This window comes from Protopterus annectens, chromosome 3.part1 (assembly GCF_019279795.1).
Source record: "Protopterus annectens isolate FY-2018-M chromosome 3.part1, PAN1.0, whole genome shotgun sequence".
NCBI lineage: Eukaryota > Metazoa > Chordata > Ceratodontiformes > Protopteridae > Protopterus > Protopterus annectens.
Window position 1 is genome coordinate 1,645,426,714 of NC_056732.1, and position 17,564 is coordinate 1,645,444,277.

General features: G+C 39.4%; 1 protein-coding gene across 4 annotated transcripts in view; it reads left to right on the forward strand.

Moving 5' to 3' along the window:
- Positions 1–17,564, forward strand: part of AKAP9 (A-kinase anchoring protein 9) — a 3,155,794-nt gene that overhangs the window by 2,912,476 nt on the left and 225,754 nt on the right. For all 4 annotated transcript variants that reach the window (XM_044067665.1, XM_044067666.1, XM_044067667.1 and 1 more), the window contains one exon: positions 6,337–6,445. In XM_044067665.1, coding sequence (XP_043923600.1) covers positions 6,337–6,445 — 109 coding nt within the window. The remainder of the gene's footprint in view (positions 1–6,336; positions 6,446–17,564) is intronic.

Here is a 17,564-nt window from a genome sequence, read left to right on the forward strand (position 1 = left end):
CAGATAGGTGCGAGCATGAATGGGCATGCCTTCTTTGCAGGTTGAGTGTCGAGCTGGCAACTCGGCACCATAAAAATCCACTGTCAGTCATGAGCGGACCGGAGTTTCGCTGTGGCGACTCCTAACCGGGAAAAGCCGAAATACTTTTTTATTATATGCATATGTTGTATGTAACAAAAGGGGTGGTTTATTTCAGCAGTTATTAAACTATGTAGTAGTGAATATGAATAGTATAACAACAGGAGATTTTAATTATTTAAGAGTCATAAAGAGAAAGAAATGAAATGATATAAGAAAAATGATTGACGTAATGAAATGTGAAAAGGTGGTTATTTGGAAGAGAAAGTTCTTGACATATGTAAGAGGTGTTCTTAAATCAGAAATAGATTAATTTTATAATATCTGAAGGAATAAGAATAGCAGAAGGGAAGCAGTTGTAACAGGATTTACAGATCATATAGTAGTATGGATGGTGATAAAAGTAAAGAACATGTAAAGATAGGAAATGGAATAACAAAAAAAATGAGAAAGAATGGAATGAAAAGAGAAAAGAAATCATACAATTGTGGAGAGATCACTTTACAATGAAAATATTTTACGTAAGTTGGCCGGAATGGTGGAGTAATTTAAAAATATAAGAGAAGTGTTTTAAAATAGCAAAGGAAAGTAGATGAATATAAAAAGAAAGATATGTAAAAATATATGGCAATGCTTTTGAAAGGCTAGAAAGGAATGAGAGTGAGTATTATAAAAATAAAAGTTACATAAAAGAAATTATGAGAAGATCACACATTTGTTATACAAAGATATTTATTTATTACAAGAAAAGAAAGAACAGCTGTCAGCATATTTGGGTAAGATTTTGAAAGAAGACAGTGGTGTAATACCAGGGTTGAAAAGTAAGGAAGGAGACATAATAAGGAATTAAAAACAGATAATGGAAACCATAGTTGTTTTGTGGAAGAAAAGTTTAATGTAAAAAAGAAAGATTATAATAAAGTAAGGAAAGTTAAAAGTTTTTCAGATTAAAGTAAATAAGGAAATTGAGAAAGAGATCACTGTGAATGAATTGGATAAAGGGATAAAGGTCATAGACAAGTTAATATAGATTCAGTAGCAGGTCCAGATGAACTATGTTACGAAATGTAAAAAAAAATTAAAGGGAATGACAAAAATAATATTTATTATACATTCTAAATGAATGGTTGAACGAAGGTTTTTATTATAAAGAGTTGTATAATGGGATATTAAAATTCATTTGGAAAAGAGGTGAAAAAAGATACAAGGAACTGGAGACCAATAGTATTAAATATTGCAGATTATAATTTTTTATGAAGATGACTCAACAAAGTCTGGAAAATACGATGATAAATAGAATAAAATAAAATGTATATTGTATGAAAAGAAAGGGATGCCAATAATTATTAATGATGGTAAGAGAAATTGTGAATGATATTGTAAATGGAAGAAATGATGCAAAACTTATGGTAGGTGTTATTAATAAAGCATTTGATTCAGTAGAGCATAAGACATTATGGGAATTAATAGAGGGATTTCATTTTACTGGTAAAGTCAAAAAGGTTGTATGGCAGCATATAGTAACAGTAAGAAAAGAATTTTGATTTAAGCCTGGTTAAGTAAGGGAATAGATATGAGTAATGGGATAAGACAAGGCTGTCCTATGAGTGGTATATTATTTGCTTTGGTTATCATGGTGGTAAATAAGGTGAACAGCAAAAAGAAGAATTCAAAGTATGTAACTCAAACTGATGTATGTATTTCATTTTTAATGACATATGCAGATTATATTATTATAATTACTAAAAATAATTTATAGATGAATAAAGCAATATTTTGTCTGATAGATTACTTAAAGAAATAGGTTTGACATTAAATAAGCATAGAAGTAAAGGTTTGGGGGATAAGATAAAATAGGAGGAATACAGTTTACAATGAAATCTCAGTATTGGGAACATTTTTTGGAATAAAACAATATGTGAAACACAATGGGAAAATTTGTTAGAAGAACTGAAAGAATTTTTTTCTCTGGAGAACATATAGAGTGTCTTACAAAAAAAAAAGCTCATTTGATAAATTCAGTATTAATGGGGAAATAGGGTTCATAGGTAGGTACTAGGCTGTCTGCCCAAGGGCGTTTATAAGCCTAGCCAGAGTGTGTCGGCTTTCGCCACCCCATTGATTAATTAACTGATCCTCTGTCAAGCAGAGCCAATGAAGTGATCCCAGGGCTGTATTTTCTGTTACCCATCCACTCGTCAAGGTTTCTCTTGTAGTGTTAGTGAGGGGCTCTGCCTGATGTAATTTGGAATTTTGTTCCAAAGCATGCGGAGTCTCTGTGACAGGAATCTATCCCTCCAGCATGTTCTGTTTATTGTTGTGACGAGTTTTAGCTTACTAGAGCGTGTGACTCGCAGTGACTTGGATTTCTTTAGGTGGAGCATGTCTATCAATTCTGAGTTGGACATGGCTTTGTAAGTCAGGCAGAGATCACCTCTGAATAAGCGATATGCCACTGAGTACAGCCGGAGTTTTTTCAGTCGGACTGTATAGGACATATGTTTGAGACCAGTAATCCTCTTGGTGAGGTACTTTTGTGGTCTTTCCAGCTGTTGGAAGTGAGGTACATCCCAAATGGGGCATTGTACTCTGTGATGGGTCTAATGAGTGACAAGTAGAGAGGCACTATAACCTCTTTATTTCTAGATGCGAACCCTTTAGTAATTAGATGGGTCACATAGAAGGATTTCCTAACTACTTTGGCAATATGATTGTCAAAGGAGAGATTACTATCTACCTGGGTCCCCAGATCTGTTATTACCTTTTCTGTATTAAGGGGGCTGCTACCTATGTGGTAATTCTTGGATGTTTAGTTTTTCCCAAATGGGATGACTACGCATTTTTAGGCATTTGGCTTGAGGCCATAACTTTGACACCAGGTGTCCGTCTCAGTAAGGCCCTTTTGGAGGATGTCCGTGTCAGCCGGAGAATCAATTATGGCTCCCAGTTTGCAGTCATCAGCGAACTTGGTTAGCCATAGTCCTCCTGTGTTTGCCTGTACTTCTGAGACGTATGTGCTGAACAGTAAGGGTCCCAGGATCGAGCCTTGCGGGACACCACTTGTGACTGGTTTAGAGTCGGACTCAGAGTCCGCTATTATTACCATGTGAGTTCTGTCTGTAAGCCAGTTGGCAACCCATCTCGTGACGTAGGGGTTTATGTTCAGGCTGGTGAGTTTTTCTGTAATACTTGAGTGGGGAATGGTGTCGAAAGCCTTGGCGAGGTCAAGGTAGGCTGTGTGAACCACCTTTCCCTCGTCTATGGCCTTGGTGACTGTCTTGAAGAAGTCAACCAGGTTTAGTAGGCATGATCTGCCCTTAACAAAGCCGAACTGGGTCGGGTCAAGTGTTTGAAGGTTCCCAATGTCTTTGTTAATGAGTTCCTTGATGATGCGCTCCATAGCCTTGCAGACCCAGGCTTATGGGGCGATAGTTACCAGGGTCAGTTTTGGCCCCTCCTGTATGGAGAGGAATAACCGTTGCTGTGCGCCATTCTATGGGCATGTAGCCTGTGGAGAGGCTGAGGTTGAACAGCGTGTTTAGGTGGGGGGTTAGTTCATTCTGTAGTTCGTGCAAGACGCAGCCTGGGACACCATCTGGTCCCATTGATGCTGTGTTTTTGGCTTTTGAAAGGGCTGTTTTCACCTGTGCGTCTGTGATTTTTGGGACACTACACTTTTCCGGTATTGTTGTGGGCCCTTTTGGAGGTGAGAGAGGGTGAAGTCTACACTGAATCTATTTGCCAGGATGTTGGCAATATCAGTAGGTTCAGTATATTTTGGGCTATTTTGCACTAGTTCAGTGCATATCTGTGAGGTGCCACTTAGATTCTTAACATAGCTAAAGAAGGCTTTGTGGTTATCTTTTGAATCCTTGGCTATTTTTCTTTCGAAGTTAGCCTTGGATGATTTCATGAGGGACCTCAGTTTCTTACTGATACTGATCAGGGATGTCTTTCCTTCTTGGTATTTGCTTTTTTTTCTGAACTAGTTTCCTCCTTCTGTTATATAGCCTGTTTATTGCAGAGGTCCACCAAACTGGTTTCCTTCTCATAGAGGAGTGAGTCTTGGTTTTTCTAGGGATGACATGATCCATGCATCCTTGTATATGCCCATAGAGTGCATTTGTAAAGGTTTCTGCATCTTGGGCAGCGTTATCCTTTAGCATGGGAGCTGTGAAACTTACCACCTCTGTCTTCAGTAAGGTGAAGTTTGCTTTAGAAAAGTTTTTTACTGTGGTTTCCTTAGTTGGGGGTGATGGTGGGGCGTGGACATCCAGAGTGATTAGTTTATGGTCTGATCTAACCAGTGACGGGTTGACCTCCAGAGTTGAACGCTTGTCGCTCATGTTGGTGATGACCAGGTCCAATATGTTTTCACCTCTGGTAGGGGAGTTTACCAGCTGATCCAGGGCATTTGAGTTTATGAATTCCAGGAAGCTCTGGGCCTGGGAATTTGTAATCAAGTAGTTTTCCCAGTGAATGGTAGGGTAATTGAAATCGCCCAATATCAGGGTGTTTGGTAGGACCTTCATATTTTCCAGTGTCTCCAGAAAGGTGGAGTGGTGGTCCAGGATCATGGAGGGTGATCTGTAGCAGGCCACAATTTGCATTGCAGATTTGCCCGATGTTAGTTGCACATGGATGATTGCAGAGGTATCATGCTGCGCCACTAACCTGGAGGTGTAGGTATCCTTGATGAATATGGCTACACCCCCTCCTTTTGTGTTTCGGTCCGTGTTCTGTGGCCGAAACGTGTGGTATGAGTTGTAGCCCGGTAGTGCTGGGGTGCTCTTTTTTTGTGTGTTTGTCAAGTATGTATATGATTATAAAAGAAATGGAAAACAAGTGTTAGAAGTCATATTCAGTTTTATATGGGGATCTAGATTAAATCCAATAAAGAGATGAGTATTATATATGGCTGAAGATGAAGGCCTATTAGGATTATTAAATCCAGTACTATTTGCAGTGCCACTAAATTTATATAGTGTTGAAGTGGATAAATAAAGAAAATAAGAAATTAGTAGTAAGATTAAGTATAAGTATGAAAACTTTTGGGAGACAATAAGAAAGGAGAAGAATGCATTAATGAAGAAATAAAAAGTTATCAAGAAAAAATAAAAATGTGGAAGATAAGATTGATCGATAGAAGAAGATTGAAAAATATGATAATGTTATTGCATTGTCCCTTGGAAATATGTACCAGAAGAAACGATTATCGCTATGAAGGAAAGAAACACATGGTGTAGTAATAAAGTAGAATGTCTGGCTTTTCTGTGGATATTAAGAATAAAGACGTTGCCAGTAAAAGCAAATATACCTCATAAAAGAAAAGTGAGAGAATAAGTATGTACTGTGGTGAAGAAGAAACCACAGAACATAGTTTTCTAAAATGTAAAAGTGTACTGAAATTATGGGAAAGATTATTAAAGAAAAATATTTTCCAGAATAAATAAGTAGTGATGTAAACATGGATATGATTGAATGTGGATATTATAAAAATAGAAATAATATAAGATAAGACTTGGCAAAAAAGTTATTTTATGTAATATGAGAGATTTGGAATGCAAGATTAAATTAAGCTATGTTCAGTGGAAAATGGATCTTATTGGTGATATTAATGACAGAATTTTGGTTATGGAAGAAATAGTGGGGTCTTATTTAAAGACAAATGCTTTAAGATGAAAAATAGAATGTATAAAGAAGACATTTTTGTGAATGTTTTGAGTAAAGTTTTATAAATGTAAATTTGTAAGCATGTATAGAATTGTGTAAAAATGTAAATAATATGTCAAGTAAATAACGTAAATAAATGACTCCTACTCTTTTTGATAGGCTCTGTGGGATCTTTTACATACACCTGAGCTGTCACCAACTCATGTAGATGGAATGTTCTTTAACATCTTATTTGAAGGATAACACACTTGGGAATGTAGCACTCCCATAATGATGCACTGCACTGTCAGCATTCCAATCACCTAGAGTGTGAGTAGAACCGACAACCTTCTTGTCCCCAGTACCAACTTAACCTATGGTTTGTGAATATCACCGATAGTTAGAATAGTTAGGGTATAGGGGCATGGCTTATTGCTTGGGGAGGTGATTTTTTTCACCATACTTAACATTTTTTGTAATTCTGTACTTGTTATTTCTATTAACCTCCACCAGACAAACACAGAGTTAAATGTACCATGTCTAGTTGAGGTTAGTAATGTGTTGTTTTGCGTAATGAATAAACTTGTATTTGTTTCCTGGTTGCAGGATGCCACTTGATGCTGGAGATAATGAAGAGTTTGTGTGGTTGCAAAACAGTATTCAGGATATTGCATCACGTTTACAACAGCTACCATCTATACCTCTTCTGGCAGAGGTGAGGTTTGCTTTTTGTTCTTTATTAATCTATTTGAGTCGTTCAAGTACTTTACCATAAAAGGCACATTCAGCTGGCATGACTTGTTGTTACAGTACAAAATGTACAAATATAATGTGCATTATAAATGAAGTGTCTAGAATATAGCAATCAAGTCTGTTTCACATTGATAAGAAAAATAATGCAATATATTGCAAGGACTATAAGTAGAAAAAGGAGCAAAATAAGCCGAGAGGGAAGAGTGAAGAAATGCTGTGGAATGAGATCTGAGTAAGGAATTGTTGTTGTTTGGTTTTATGCAGATTAGCCAGACACTAGTAGAGATATGTGGAAGCTAGGTGTGAAACACTGGAAAAGGTATCAGTTGAAGATAAAAAGGTTTAGGCTAAAAGAGTAAAAGGGATTATGAAGGGAGATGAGGTGAAAAGGGAAAACTAGTTAACACAAAGTGTATTTAAGAGAGAAGTGTAAGGGAAGAAAAGTTCTAATAGGTATGGTTAGGCAAGGGGAACTAAAAATATGGATAAATGGAGGATGGGAAGAGAAAGAATGCTAGAGATAGGTAAGGATAGAAAGAAGATAAGAATAGTGAGGGGAAGCTGCAAGAACAGAGAACTTGATAATAGGCAAAGTTGATAGGATAAGGGGTAGGAAACGGTGTTTGAGCATTTGCCATGAGGACACACCATGGTGTAGCTTGAGGAAGCAGACAGTGATTCATTTTATACAATAATACTTGTGTGGGACCCCATTTAACAGGCCGTATTCTTATTAGCTCTAGTTGCACACTATCTGAGCCTCTCTTTAAACTGTTCAACATCGGCCTATCCCCAGGGTTTGTGCCAGATGCCCAGAGAACAGCCACTGAGAGTCCTTCAAAAGTGATGCTCCTCTGTAGACCAGGGTAATTATATGCCTATCGCCTCACCACATTATATACCAAACCATGAAGCATGTCATAGCAGAACTCATTAATGCAGGCATAGGTGACTTAACTGATTTAAGTCCCAATCATTTCAGTTTTGTGAAGGGCAGGTACTGGCTACAGAATCTAGTAAACGTCTTTGAAAATGTTATGGAGGATGTGGACCGTGGTCACTCAGTGCACAGTGTGTATCTCAACATGGCCAGCACTTCTGACATTATCAACCATGCTGGTTTTTTTTGAAAAATTAGATAAACTTAATGTCTGCTAATAGTTTATTGTATGCTATGTATTCTATCAATTTGTATGTATGTATGCCTTTTCTAATTACTATTCTGCTAGTGTTTTATTTTATGTTGTTTAACTTTTTGGGGCTTTTCTCCCTGGGGCTGCATTGAAAATGGGTATTTATTACCCAGTTGGACTTTCCCAGTAAACAAATGTCAGTAAATAAAAAAAAGCAGTGGTTCTACAAATACCTGCACTAGGGTCCTAAATCTGTACCAGAAAGTAAGCAAGACTTACTGTTTATTTTTATTTTTTTATTTAAATTTGTTTACTCGGCTAGAACACTGCTCAAACTAGAACTAGAGGACTAGCTTCTTAGTTCATAATTTTCTCAGCTTATGTAAAAAAGTTTACACAGTATGTCATTAAAGTAGTATCTTGGCTATGTTGAAGACTAGCCCTAATTATAGGTTGGTAGACACACACATTAACCCCAGTTTTATTGTGTACGGCTCTGATGGATTTGGGAACTGAGCACTATTAAATGCTTGAAAAGGATGGTGTGAAGCTTTAATTATTTTTGCTTAGGTATATATGTATAGGCATGTTCTAGTTCACATGATCACTTGACTGTTGTTTGTAGTAGTGAGGGACTCTGGTGAGAATGTTTAAAAGAGAAAGGTAAAAAGGTAGAAGTGACATGGAGCTAATGGAATTGAACATTTTTTTGAGCATTATCTGTATAAATCAAGGTGTCCTTTTCAAATACTTTTCAGCAGTGGGAAAGAATAAGTACTACGTGTGTGTGTGTGTGTGTGTGTGTGTGTGTGTGTGTGTGTGTGTGTGTGTGTGTGTGTGTGTGTGTGTGTGTGTGTGTGTGTGTGTGTGTGTACATATGTATACCTGCAGATTCACTTCATAATCTCGAAATACTCAAATCTCTAATTTCAGTTTTTCGAGACCATGAAATCGAATCCACAGCACACATATACCACAACACCCACACCACAACATAAACAAACAAAACAACACACATCCACAAACTCCCACATCCCCCCTACTTATGTATACTAACTCCGACATCGCACAAACAGTAAACAAAAGCAAACACACACACATTCTACAGTCCCTCACACACACACACACATATCAGTACACTCACATACACTCAAACTCCCACCCAAAACCCTTACAAAACACTCACTTACCTGACGTAACACCTAAATCCACACATGGCACCGCACACCATCCACATACAATCCCCAACATTACATAACGTAAAGTTATAACTGCGAATTCGAGATATTCGAATTTGCGATTATGCACTTTCACTATTTTCAAATTTCGACTTTATAGTCTCGAGATACTAAAATTTGACATTTCAGTATTTCGAGATTATAAAGTGTTTCCATACCTGCCCACCCTTACTCTTGTCTGCTAATCCCAACCCTCCACATCAGAAAGGTAAATGCCATTTCCCTAACACTATCACTATACAGACAGATTATGTATGCAAGTTAGTGGTATTTTTGTGTTTCCTTTTTTTTATTTTAACTGATTAGAAAAGGAAATTGTTTTCCTTTTTTGATCGCTGTAGTTATTTGTGGATTTAGACGTTTAGTGAAAGGCAAGTTGAGTGTAAATGTTTGAAGAATTATTATTTCCTCAGACCATTCTTCATTTACTTATATATAGGTATATATTCACATGTGTACATACACGCACATATACACAGATGTTTGTAAATGTTTGTATGCTGTATATCTTAAACACGCCGCATGTCTAAGGGTCAGCTCCCAGTGATTTCTCCTGTCTACCTGATGAATCTGGGCATCTTGGGCCAATGCAGCAATTGCCTCGTACACAGACAACCCTCTCCTCCTACCACCCAACACTACAACTTGTGAGAGATGCACTTATATAGCCAAACTGGAAGCAAAGCTCTCTTCGCCCAAGACTGGACTAGACAGTCAAGAGGAGAAGGTAAACACTTGCACCACACCACACTCATCACATAGTCCCTCAAAACCTACACCACCAAAACACACACATAGAAACACAAAACACACACCTACATTCGCGGAGGCTCTCAATAAAAACCTGCCCAAGCATCAGGGACATCCAAAGCATAAACTCAAGCAAACTCCACCCCCCAACACAACCCAAATGACACATAGCCCACAAACTCAGTGTGCCACTCAACCACAGTCCATAAGGCATAACAACGTACCCAACACTCTAGCCTTAGGTGACTCTATAGTCAGGCACACTGATGTTCCACTCACTAGAGTAAACAAGGAGAAAGTTACTGTCAGCTGCCTGTCAGGTGCCAGGATCCGCCACATAACGCATGCACTCAGGTCACTCCACAATAAGTACAAATATGACACTGTCATTGTCCATGTTGGTGTGAATGACCTGAGACGTACCTGCCTGGACTACATGAAAAGAGAAATGGAGGAGCTCTCCAATCTTGTATCCCAGGCAGGTATGATCCTAACCCTGAGTAGCATCCTGCCATCACCCAGAATAATACCACAGTACAAGGACAAAATGATTGACTTCAACAATTGGCTAAGCTTCTGGTGTCATTCTAAGGGGATCAAGTATCTGTCTGCCTGGGATGACATGATCGACAAACTATGATGCTTTGCCAGAGATGGCTTGCACCTGTCACCCTTAGGATTCTGGATACTGGCTAAGGCTCTTGCCACCCCTATAGTGCCTTTTTTAGGCAAGGTTCAAATGACAAATTCACCACCGTAACAGGTGCAAGCAAGCAAAATCTGAGGGTAATGCTACTCAATGCTAGAAGTCTAAACCTCAAAATGCACTCACTTGAGGCACTCCTTAAAATGGAGAACATTGACATCTGTGCAGTGACAGAGACCTGGTTCAAAGCTCCAGAGAGCACCCCTGCATTACCAGGCTTCAATTCATACCACACCTTTCGCCACCTAACCCAGAAAGAAGCACTAAAGGCGGAGGCGTGTCCATATTCATTAAGGATATCCACACCTCTAGGCTAGTTGCACAGCATAATGCATCCGAGATTATCCAAGTGCAACTAACTCTGGGCAAGACCGCAATCCAAATTGTAGCTTGCTACAGACCCCCCACCATGCCCCAGGATTCACACTCCTCATTTCTTGATACACTGGAAAGTATTAGGGTACAACCCAACACCCTAATAATGGGCGATTTCAACTACCCCACCATTAACTGGGAAAACTACTCATGTACCAACTCTTTTGCTCAACGTTTTCTAGAATTCATAAATTCCAACACTTTGGATCAACTTATTCACACCCCCACCAGGGGCAGCAGTATCCTAGACCTGGTCATTACCAACATGGGAAACCGGTGTTCCACACTAGAGGTCAATTCCTCGTTGGTCATATCCGACCACAAGCTAATCAGCCTAGACATCCACATCCCACCCCAGGCCCCAATTAGGGAAACCATCATAAAAAACTTCTCCAAAGCCAACTTCACACTTCTTAAGACAGAAGTGGCAAAATTCATGACACCCATGCAGACGGACAATAGAGGTTTGACTGCCAAATCCTACACAAATGCACTTTATAAGCACTTACACAAGTGCATGGATCATGCTATCCCTAATAGAACCAAGATGTTATCCTCCAAAAAAAGGAAGCCAATCTGGTGGTCCTCTGCCATAAACAAACTCTACAACAGAAGAAAAAAACTGTTGCAAAAAAGAGTAAAATCCCATGACTGGAGGAACTCCCTGGTCAACCTCAGTAAGAAGCTGAGATCCCTCATAAAATCCTCCAAAGCTAGTTACGAAAACAAAATTGCCACTGACTCTAAAGACAACCACAAAGCATTCTATAGCTATGTCAAGAATCTAAATGGGAACACTGAGATCTGCTTTGAGTTACAGCACAATGACACTAAATATACAGAACCAGCTGATATTGCCAACATCCTAGCAGATAGGTTCAGTGCTAACTTTACCCCCCTCTCACCCCCTAGAGGGCCCATCTCTATACCGGAAGAATGCAAAGTTCCTATAATCACGGCTGCACAGGTAAAAAACACACTCTCCAAAGCCAAGAACACAGCATCCATGGGACCTGACAATATCCCAGGCTGCGTTCTACACGAACTACAGAATGAACTGGCACCCTACCCAAGTACCATGTTCAATCATTGCCTCACCTCAGGCTTTGTACCCACTGAATGGCGCACCGCGACAGTTATCCCACTTCACAAAGGGAGAGCCACAACGGACTCTGGGAACTACTGCCCCATTAGCCTGACGGGCCTGGTCTGCAAGGCCATGGAACGTATCATCGTGGAACTCATAAACAAAGACATTGGTAATCTCCAAAGTCTAGACCCTACGCAGTTTGGATTTGTAAAAGGCAGATCATGTTTCCTAAACCTGATTGACTTCTTTGAAACAGTCACCAAAGCCATAGATGAGGGTAAAATGGTTCACACAGTTTATCTAGGTCTCGCCAAGGCTTTCAACACCATCCCCCACTCTGGAATTATAGATAAGCTCACTAAACTAGGTATAAATCCCTATGTCACAAGTTGGGTTGCCAACTGGCTCACTGACAGAACCCACACTGTGAAAGTAGCGGATTCCAAATCCGACATCAGACCAGTGACAAGTGGAGTACCACAGGGTTCAGTCCTGGGTCCTCTCCTGTTTGGTATCTACTTCTCTGAAGTGCAGGCCAACACAGAAGGTCTTTGGCTAACAAAGTTTGCAGATGACTGCAAACTAGTAGCCATAATCGAAACTCCTAATGATGTGGACAAACTACAAAAGGGCCTCACTGAGACAGATACCTGGTGTCAAAGCCATGGCCTGAAGCTCAATGCTAAAAAGTGTATTGTCATCCCCTTTGGTAAACTCTGTACCCATGAACTACCACATAGCTGGTAGTCTACTTAATGCCGAAAATGTGATAAGAGACCTTGGGACACAGGTGGACAGTAGTCTCTCCTTTGATAATCACATCGCCACAGTGGTCAGGAAATCCTTCTACGTGGCTCATCTCATCACAAACGGATTCTCATCCAGAAAAAAAGAGGTCATTGTTCCCCTCTACTCATCACTCATTAGACCCATTATAGAGTACAATGCCCCTTTTGGTATGTACCTCACAAGACATCTACAACAACTGGAAAGACCACAGAAATACCTCACAAAGAGGATTACTGGCCTCAAACAGATGCCCTATGCAGACCGTCTCAAAAAACTACAGCTTTACTCCATCGCATATCGCCTACTCAGGGGCGATCTCTGCCTAACATACAAAGCTATCAAACCCAGAGCTGTTGGACATGCTCCACTTAAAGAAATCCCAATCCCTCCGAGCTACACGCTCTAGGGACCTAAACCTTGTCACCACAATAAACAGAACGTGCTGGAGGGATAGATTCCTGTCCCAGAGACTTCCCATACTCTGGAACAGACTACCTATCTATGTCAAACAGAGCTCCTCATTAGCACTCTTCAAGAAAAATCTTGATGATTGGATGGGAAATGGGAAATTCACCCCGGGGATCACTTCTGTGGCTCTGCTCGACAGGGGCACAGGAAAATAAATTTACTGGGTGGCGAAAGCCAGGGTACATTTTTTGGCTAGGCTTGTATGGGCCCTAAGGCCGATAGCCTAGTACCTACCTATGAACGCCATCATACTAACTCAGCCCAGTAACTAGGACTAGCGTTTTTATTTACCTAAAAATATGCAAAAACAATGTATTATGTGAGTGGCTTCATCCCTGACACCTGCTGCTATAACCTTATTTATGTATTTTAATTCTGTAGTTGTGCAACCATGGAGGAAAAAAAAAAGCTAGACACAGGTAGTCACTGCCAAAACAGAAGTCACATTGGCAGTGATTCCCATTGCAAAATTGCAACTGCATTCAGATCCTGTAGTCAACTAAACAGTTATATCTCAGTGGACTGGTTGAACTTTGTCCACACCATCAGCAGACTGTGCATTCACTCACTTTAATGTTTTCCCCTTATGCATGTGTGTATGTTTGTGTGTGTGTGTGTGTGTGTGTGTGTGTGTGTGTGTGTGTGTGTGTGTGTGTGTGTGTGTGTGTGTGTGTATATGCACATACACATATACATAAAAAGCATACACACTCACATGCATGCATATCTATAAAACTGAACATCTGTAGACTGTAGTCATACCCTTTCCCACAAAAGATAGGTATGCATGCCACATGAAGTGGTGTACCATTTGTTAAGCGTGGACATCACTTCCTATAGTACCATGGCATAGCTCCCTCATATATTATGTATACAGATGCCTGCCACCCACAACAGTGTACCCCTGCAGGTTGATAGTAGTAGCCTTCCAGTATCTTGTGCTGTGCTGATGATAGATTGCATCTGCCTGTAAAGCCTGCTCCACCACTGTCTTTCTCTTCTCATAGACCACATCCCCGAGACACAGTGAGGAGGCAGAACCTTCAACCTTTTATCCAAGCTAGCAACAAATGAGTTATCCAAACTAGCAACAAGTGAACTTTCCTGTTAATGCAGTCAGCCATCTAACTTGTCCCTAATCACTGTACATCCTTTTGGTGACTGCAGTGTCCTAAGCTGTTTTCTTACCTCCTTTAGTGAGTATGTCCCTTTCATTCTGCCATGCTAGCATGTTGTTGTTAAAGTGTAGAAATAAGTACACCTTCCTGATGACACAGCCACTGGCAACTGTCTCTAAATCCTAGTGTCATGTATTTGGTTAGACTGTACAACAGCCCTTGCTCAGCCCTATGTATATGGGTGTCCTCTCCCCTGAACTGACCAGTCAGTGCCACTTCCTACACCACTGTTGTTGGCCAGTCCAGATTCCTCTACCTCCAACCCACAAGCTTAATGACTTTGTATTCCATTATGTTAAACTGGACATTGGATTCTGTGCAGCAGTTTGCAAGTGTGTGTTGTCCATGAGTGTCCAGTTTATTCTTGTTGAGCTCCTTTTAAGAGTGATGAGTTCATCCAAGTCATGCTTACTTTGTATAATACTTTTCTGTTTCTCTCTCTCTATTTTTATATTGTTATTTTAATTTATCTATTTTGTATGTTGCTGCCTTTTCCGCTTTTTGCACTATGACCACTTAAACATTCTCACTTGTCATTTGTTGACATATTCAGCTGTCCCTCTCTTAAAATGAGTAATTCTGCATATTCTGTTTATAGTGTGTACTGATTAACTATATAATGTATAAATTGTGTATTAATGTGCTGTGTTTTTTCTGTAGTCAGTGTTTTAAAGCCAACCCTCCATATTTGAAGTGAATAAAAAACAAAAAATTTGGCTGGAACTGCAGTCTTCTCTCCAACGTTTGTCTAGATAACCATCAGTTTGTCACAACATTTGCGGTTCAAAATTCAGTCATTAACAGACAATGAGAAATCTACATTATATAAAATATCTGCTATTAGATCACCTTGTAATGCTGAAACCCTTTTAGGCAACCTACTGAAAATGTGTTAACAGGAAATGAAAAACAATAACTGTTTAGAAATTTCCCAGGTTCCAGAATAACCTTTAAAAAATTGAGGCACATCATTGCAAGACCACCACATTCAGATAAAGTTCCAGTCTTGCCAACATAGAGTTAAGTAATTGCTACATTCCCTTTCCCTGATGTACTACATGAAACTGACCAAAAGGTTTTTTAAAATAAAAAAAAGAGTACAAGTGAGACAATCCTCCCATTCCCCATGTTGGAGGCCTTCTGTTCTCTGTAATTTTATTTAATACTTCAAGTTCATAATGTTTTATGGTAGTAGAATCCTAAGGGAGAACACATACTTTTCAGAGCAGTACCTCCTTTCCCTGCTTTAACTACAGGTGAAACAGGCTCCTGTAATTCTGTCAGTTTGCGTTGTCTTTTGCCAAATACATTAATTCCTTTCACCAGGTGCACATTACTCAGGGAGGTGTACTTGTTTCATCACCTGTTGGGAAGAGATTACTTCAGCCATCTGAGTATTGCATTAATCTTCAAGGGTTGTGCAGTAGAATCTTTTCCAGAAACCTGTTTCAGATCTATTTTTGATATTGTGTAGTTGTGTTTAATCCCACAGTCTAAATCGTATTTAATTCATCCCCCAGTTTGATCCACTGTTTTGAACCTTATTCTTTTGGATAGATATTTGTCAAAGTAACACTGAAATATGTTTCAGGACACTGGCTGTTATATGCAACAGCTAAGAAAATAAATAATAAATTTGAACAAAAATGTGAATATTAACAAAGGCGGCCTGCAATCCTAGCATATTCTTTAAATATTGATTTGGGACAAATTGGACTGAATTTAGTCAAGCAAAGGTGTTCTTTATATTAATCACTGCAGCAGTAGTCTAAGCTATGTGGGTTATATCCTGCCAAGGATATAACAGCCGATCAGTAAATCAGTTTCCAAAGCTTCATAACACCTTCCACTCACTCAAACTATCCTACAGCTCCAGCTAAGCTGACTAAAAGACAAGTTTGGGTGACACACCTTTCAGATCTTTACTGCCACCAAAGAATTATGTTCTTTTGAGGCTTTTGAGGATCGATGGTTCGCTTTTGCTGTTCTTTACTGGGCAGATAAGTTCCCTTTGGGGAAACAAATTCTATTTTTTATTTTTGTTTATTAATACTTTTGTTTTCACCCAAGTTATGTATTAGGCATTTGTGTTGGAATGAATAGGCAATTAAATATGAGAGCAACGACCAAAAGAACACCAGTGAGTAACAGCTCAACTTTCAAACTTTCTACTCTGTAAAGGCTGTTGGCCGAGGCGCTAGAGAAGTGAGATATTTTTGTACAATAAATTTTTGAAAGTTGAGCTGTTACTCACTGGTGTTCTTTTGTTCTTTTGGTCGTTGCTGTTATATGAACTTTTATCGGTGTTGTTGCTTAATTAAATATGAGGCTTTACTGTACTTTTAAACAGGAGTGCCCCTTTGTCCTGTCAGTTTAAAAGTCATTTAAAGTAACTGTAAATCATTTTTTCTGTGGAGAAATTGTGTTTATTTTGTGTGGTTCGTGAAGAGTTTTAAAGTGCTTTGTACTGTGTTTGTTTTTGAAAAAAAAAGACTTTTAAAGCCAGTTTTTACTGGCATCTAATGCTTGCTTTCCCCAGGAAAGAGGCACCATTTTCAACTGACATGGAATAATCTGTCAGTCCTGTGGACGATCCTTCTTCCAGCTACAAAAAGAAAAAAGTTGAGCAATCAGCCTTTGCTATCACTGCAAGCTAGCAGTTTGGCTCACCACTGCTCACCTGCTGGTGGGTGACTCCTGTGGCCATCAGTTGTACCCCATACCAGTCATCTTTTACCTTTTATCCCTATGGTGTAGCACCTACAGCCACTATGGATAAGGCTTAGCTACATCTTCTGCAGCTGTTGGTTTCCTCAGTGGGCAAGGGAAAGCCACTCTTGTTGATTTAGGGATAGGGAACAGGGAAAACTTCCTTGTTTGGTTAGAATGTTGAACATATACCTGGGGAATGTTGTGGGTCCTAGTTTTCCTGTCAAAAAGAAACAAAACCAAACGTGTCTTATTTCTCCTCTAATTTCCTTAGACTGGAGTAGATTAGTGGGTCTGGCTCAGGATATAATTCAGGCTATTGATCCTTTTTGTTTAGTAATTTCTGATAAAAGAGAGAAGGATACCTGTTCTCTTGAAGAGGTTCAAGATTCTGAACCTGGGCAGAAAGATGTGGGGCAGATACTGGGTTTTCTCCTCAGATTTCCAATTCCAGCTCAGTGGAGTGCTCAGTTTGACTCTCCCTGTGGGGGCTTCTCTTGCTTTGAGACTATTTTCTAAAATGTGCCAGTATTTTCATTAAGAAATAGTAGCTGTTACAGATGTAGTTTACAAAACCTGCACCTATTTTTCCAGTTCTGTCAGCTTTAGAGTATGTGTGTTTTACTGCCAGCAAGTTTCCTGACA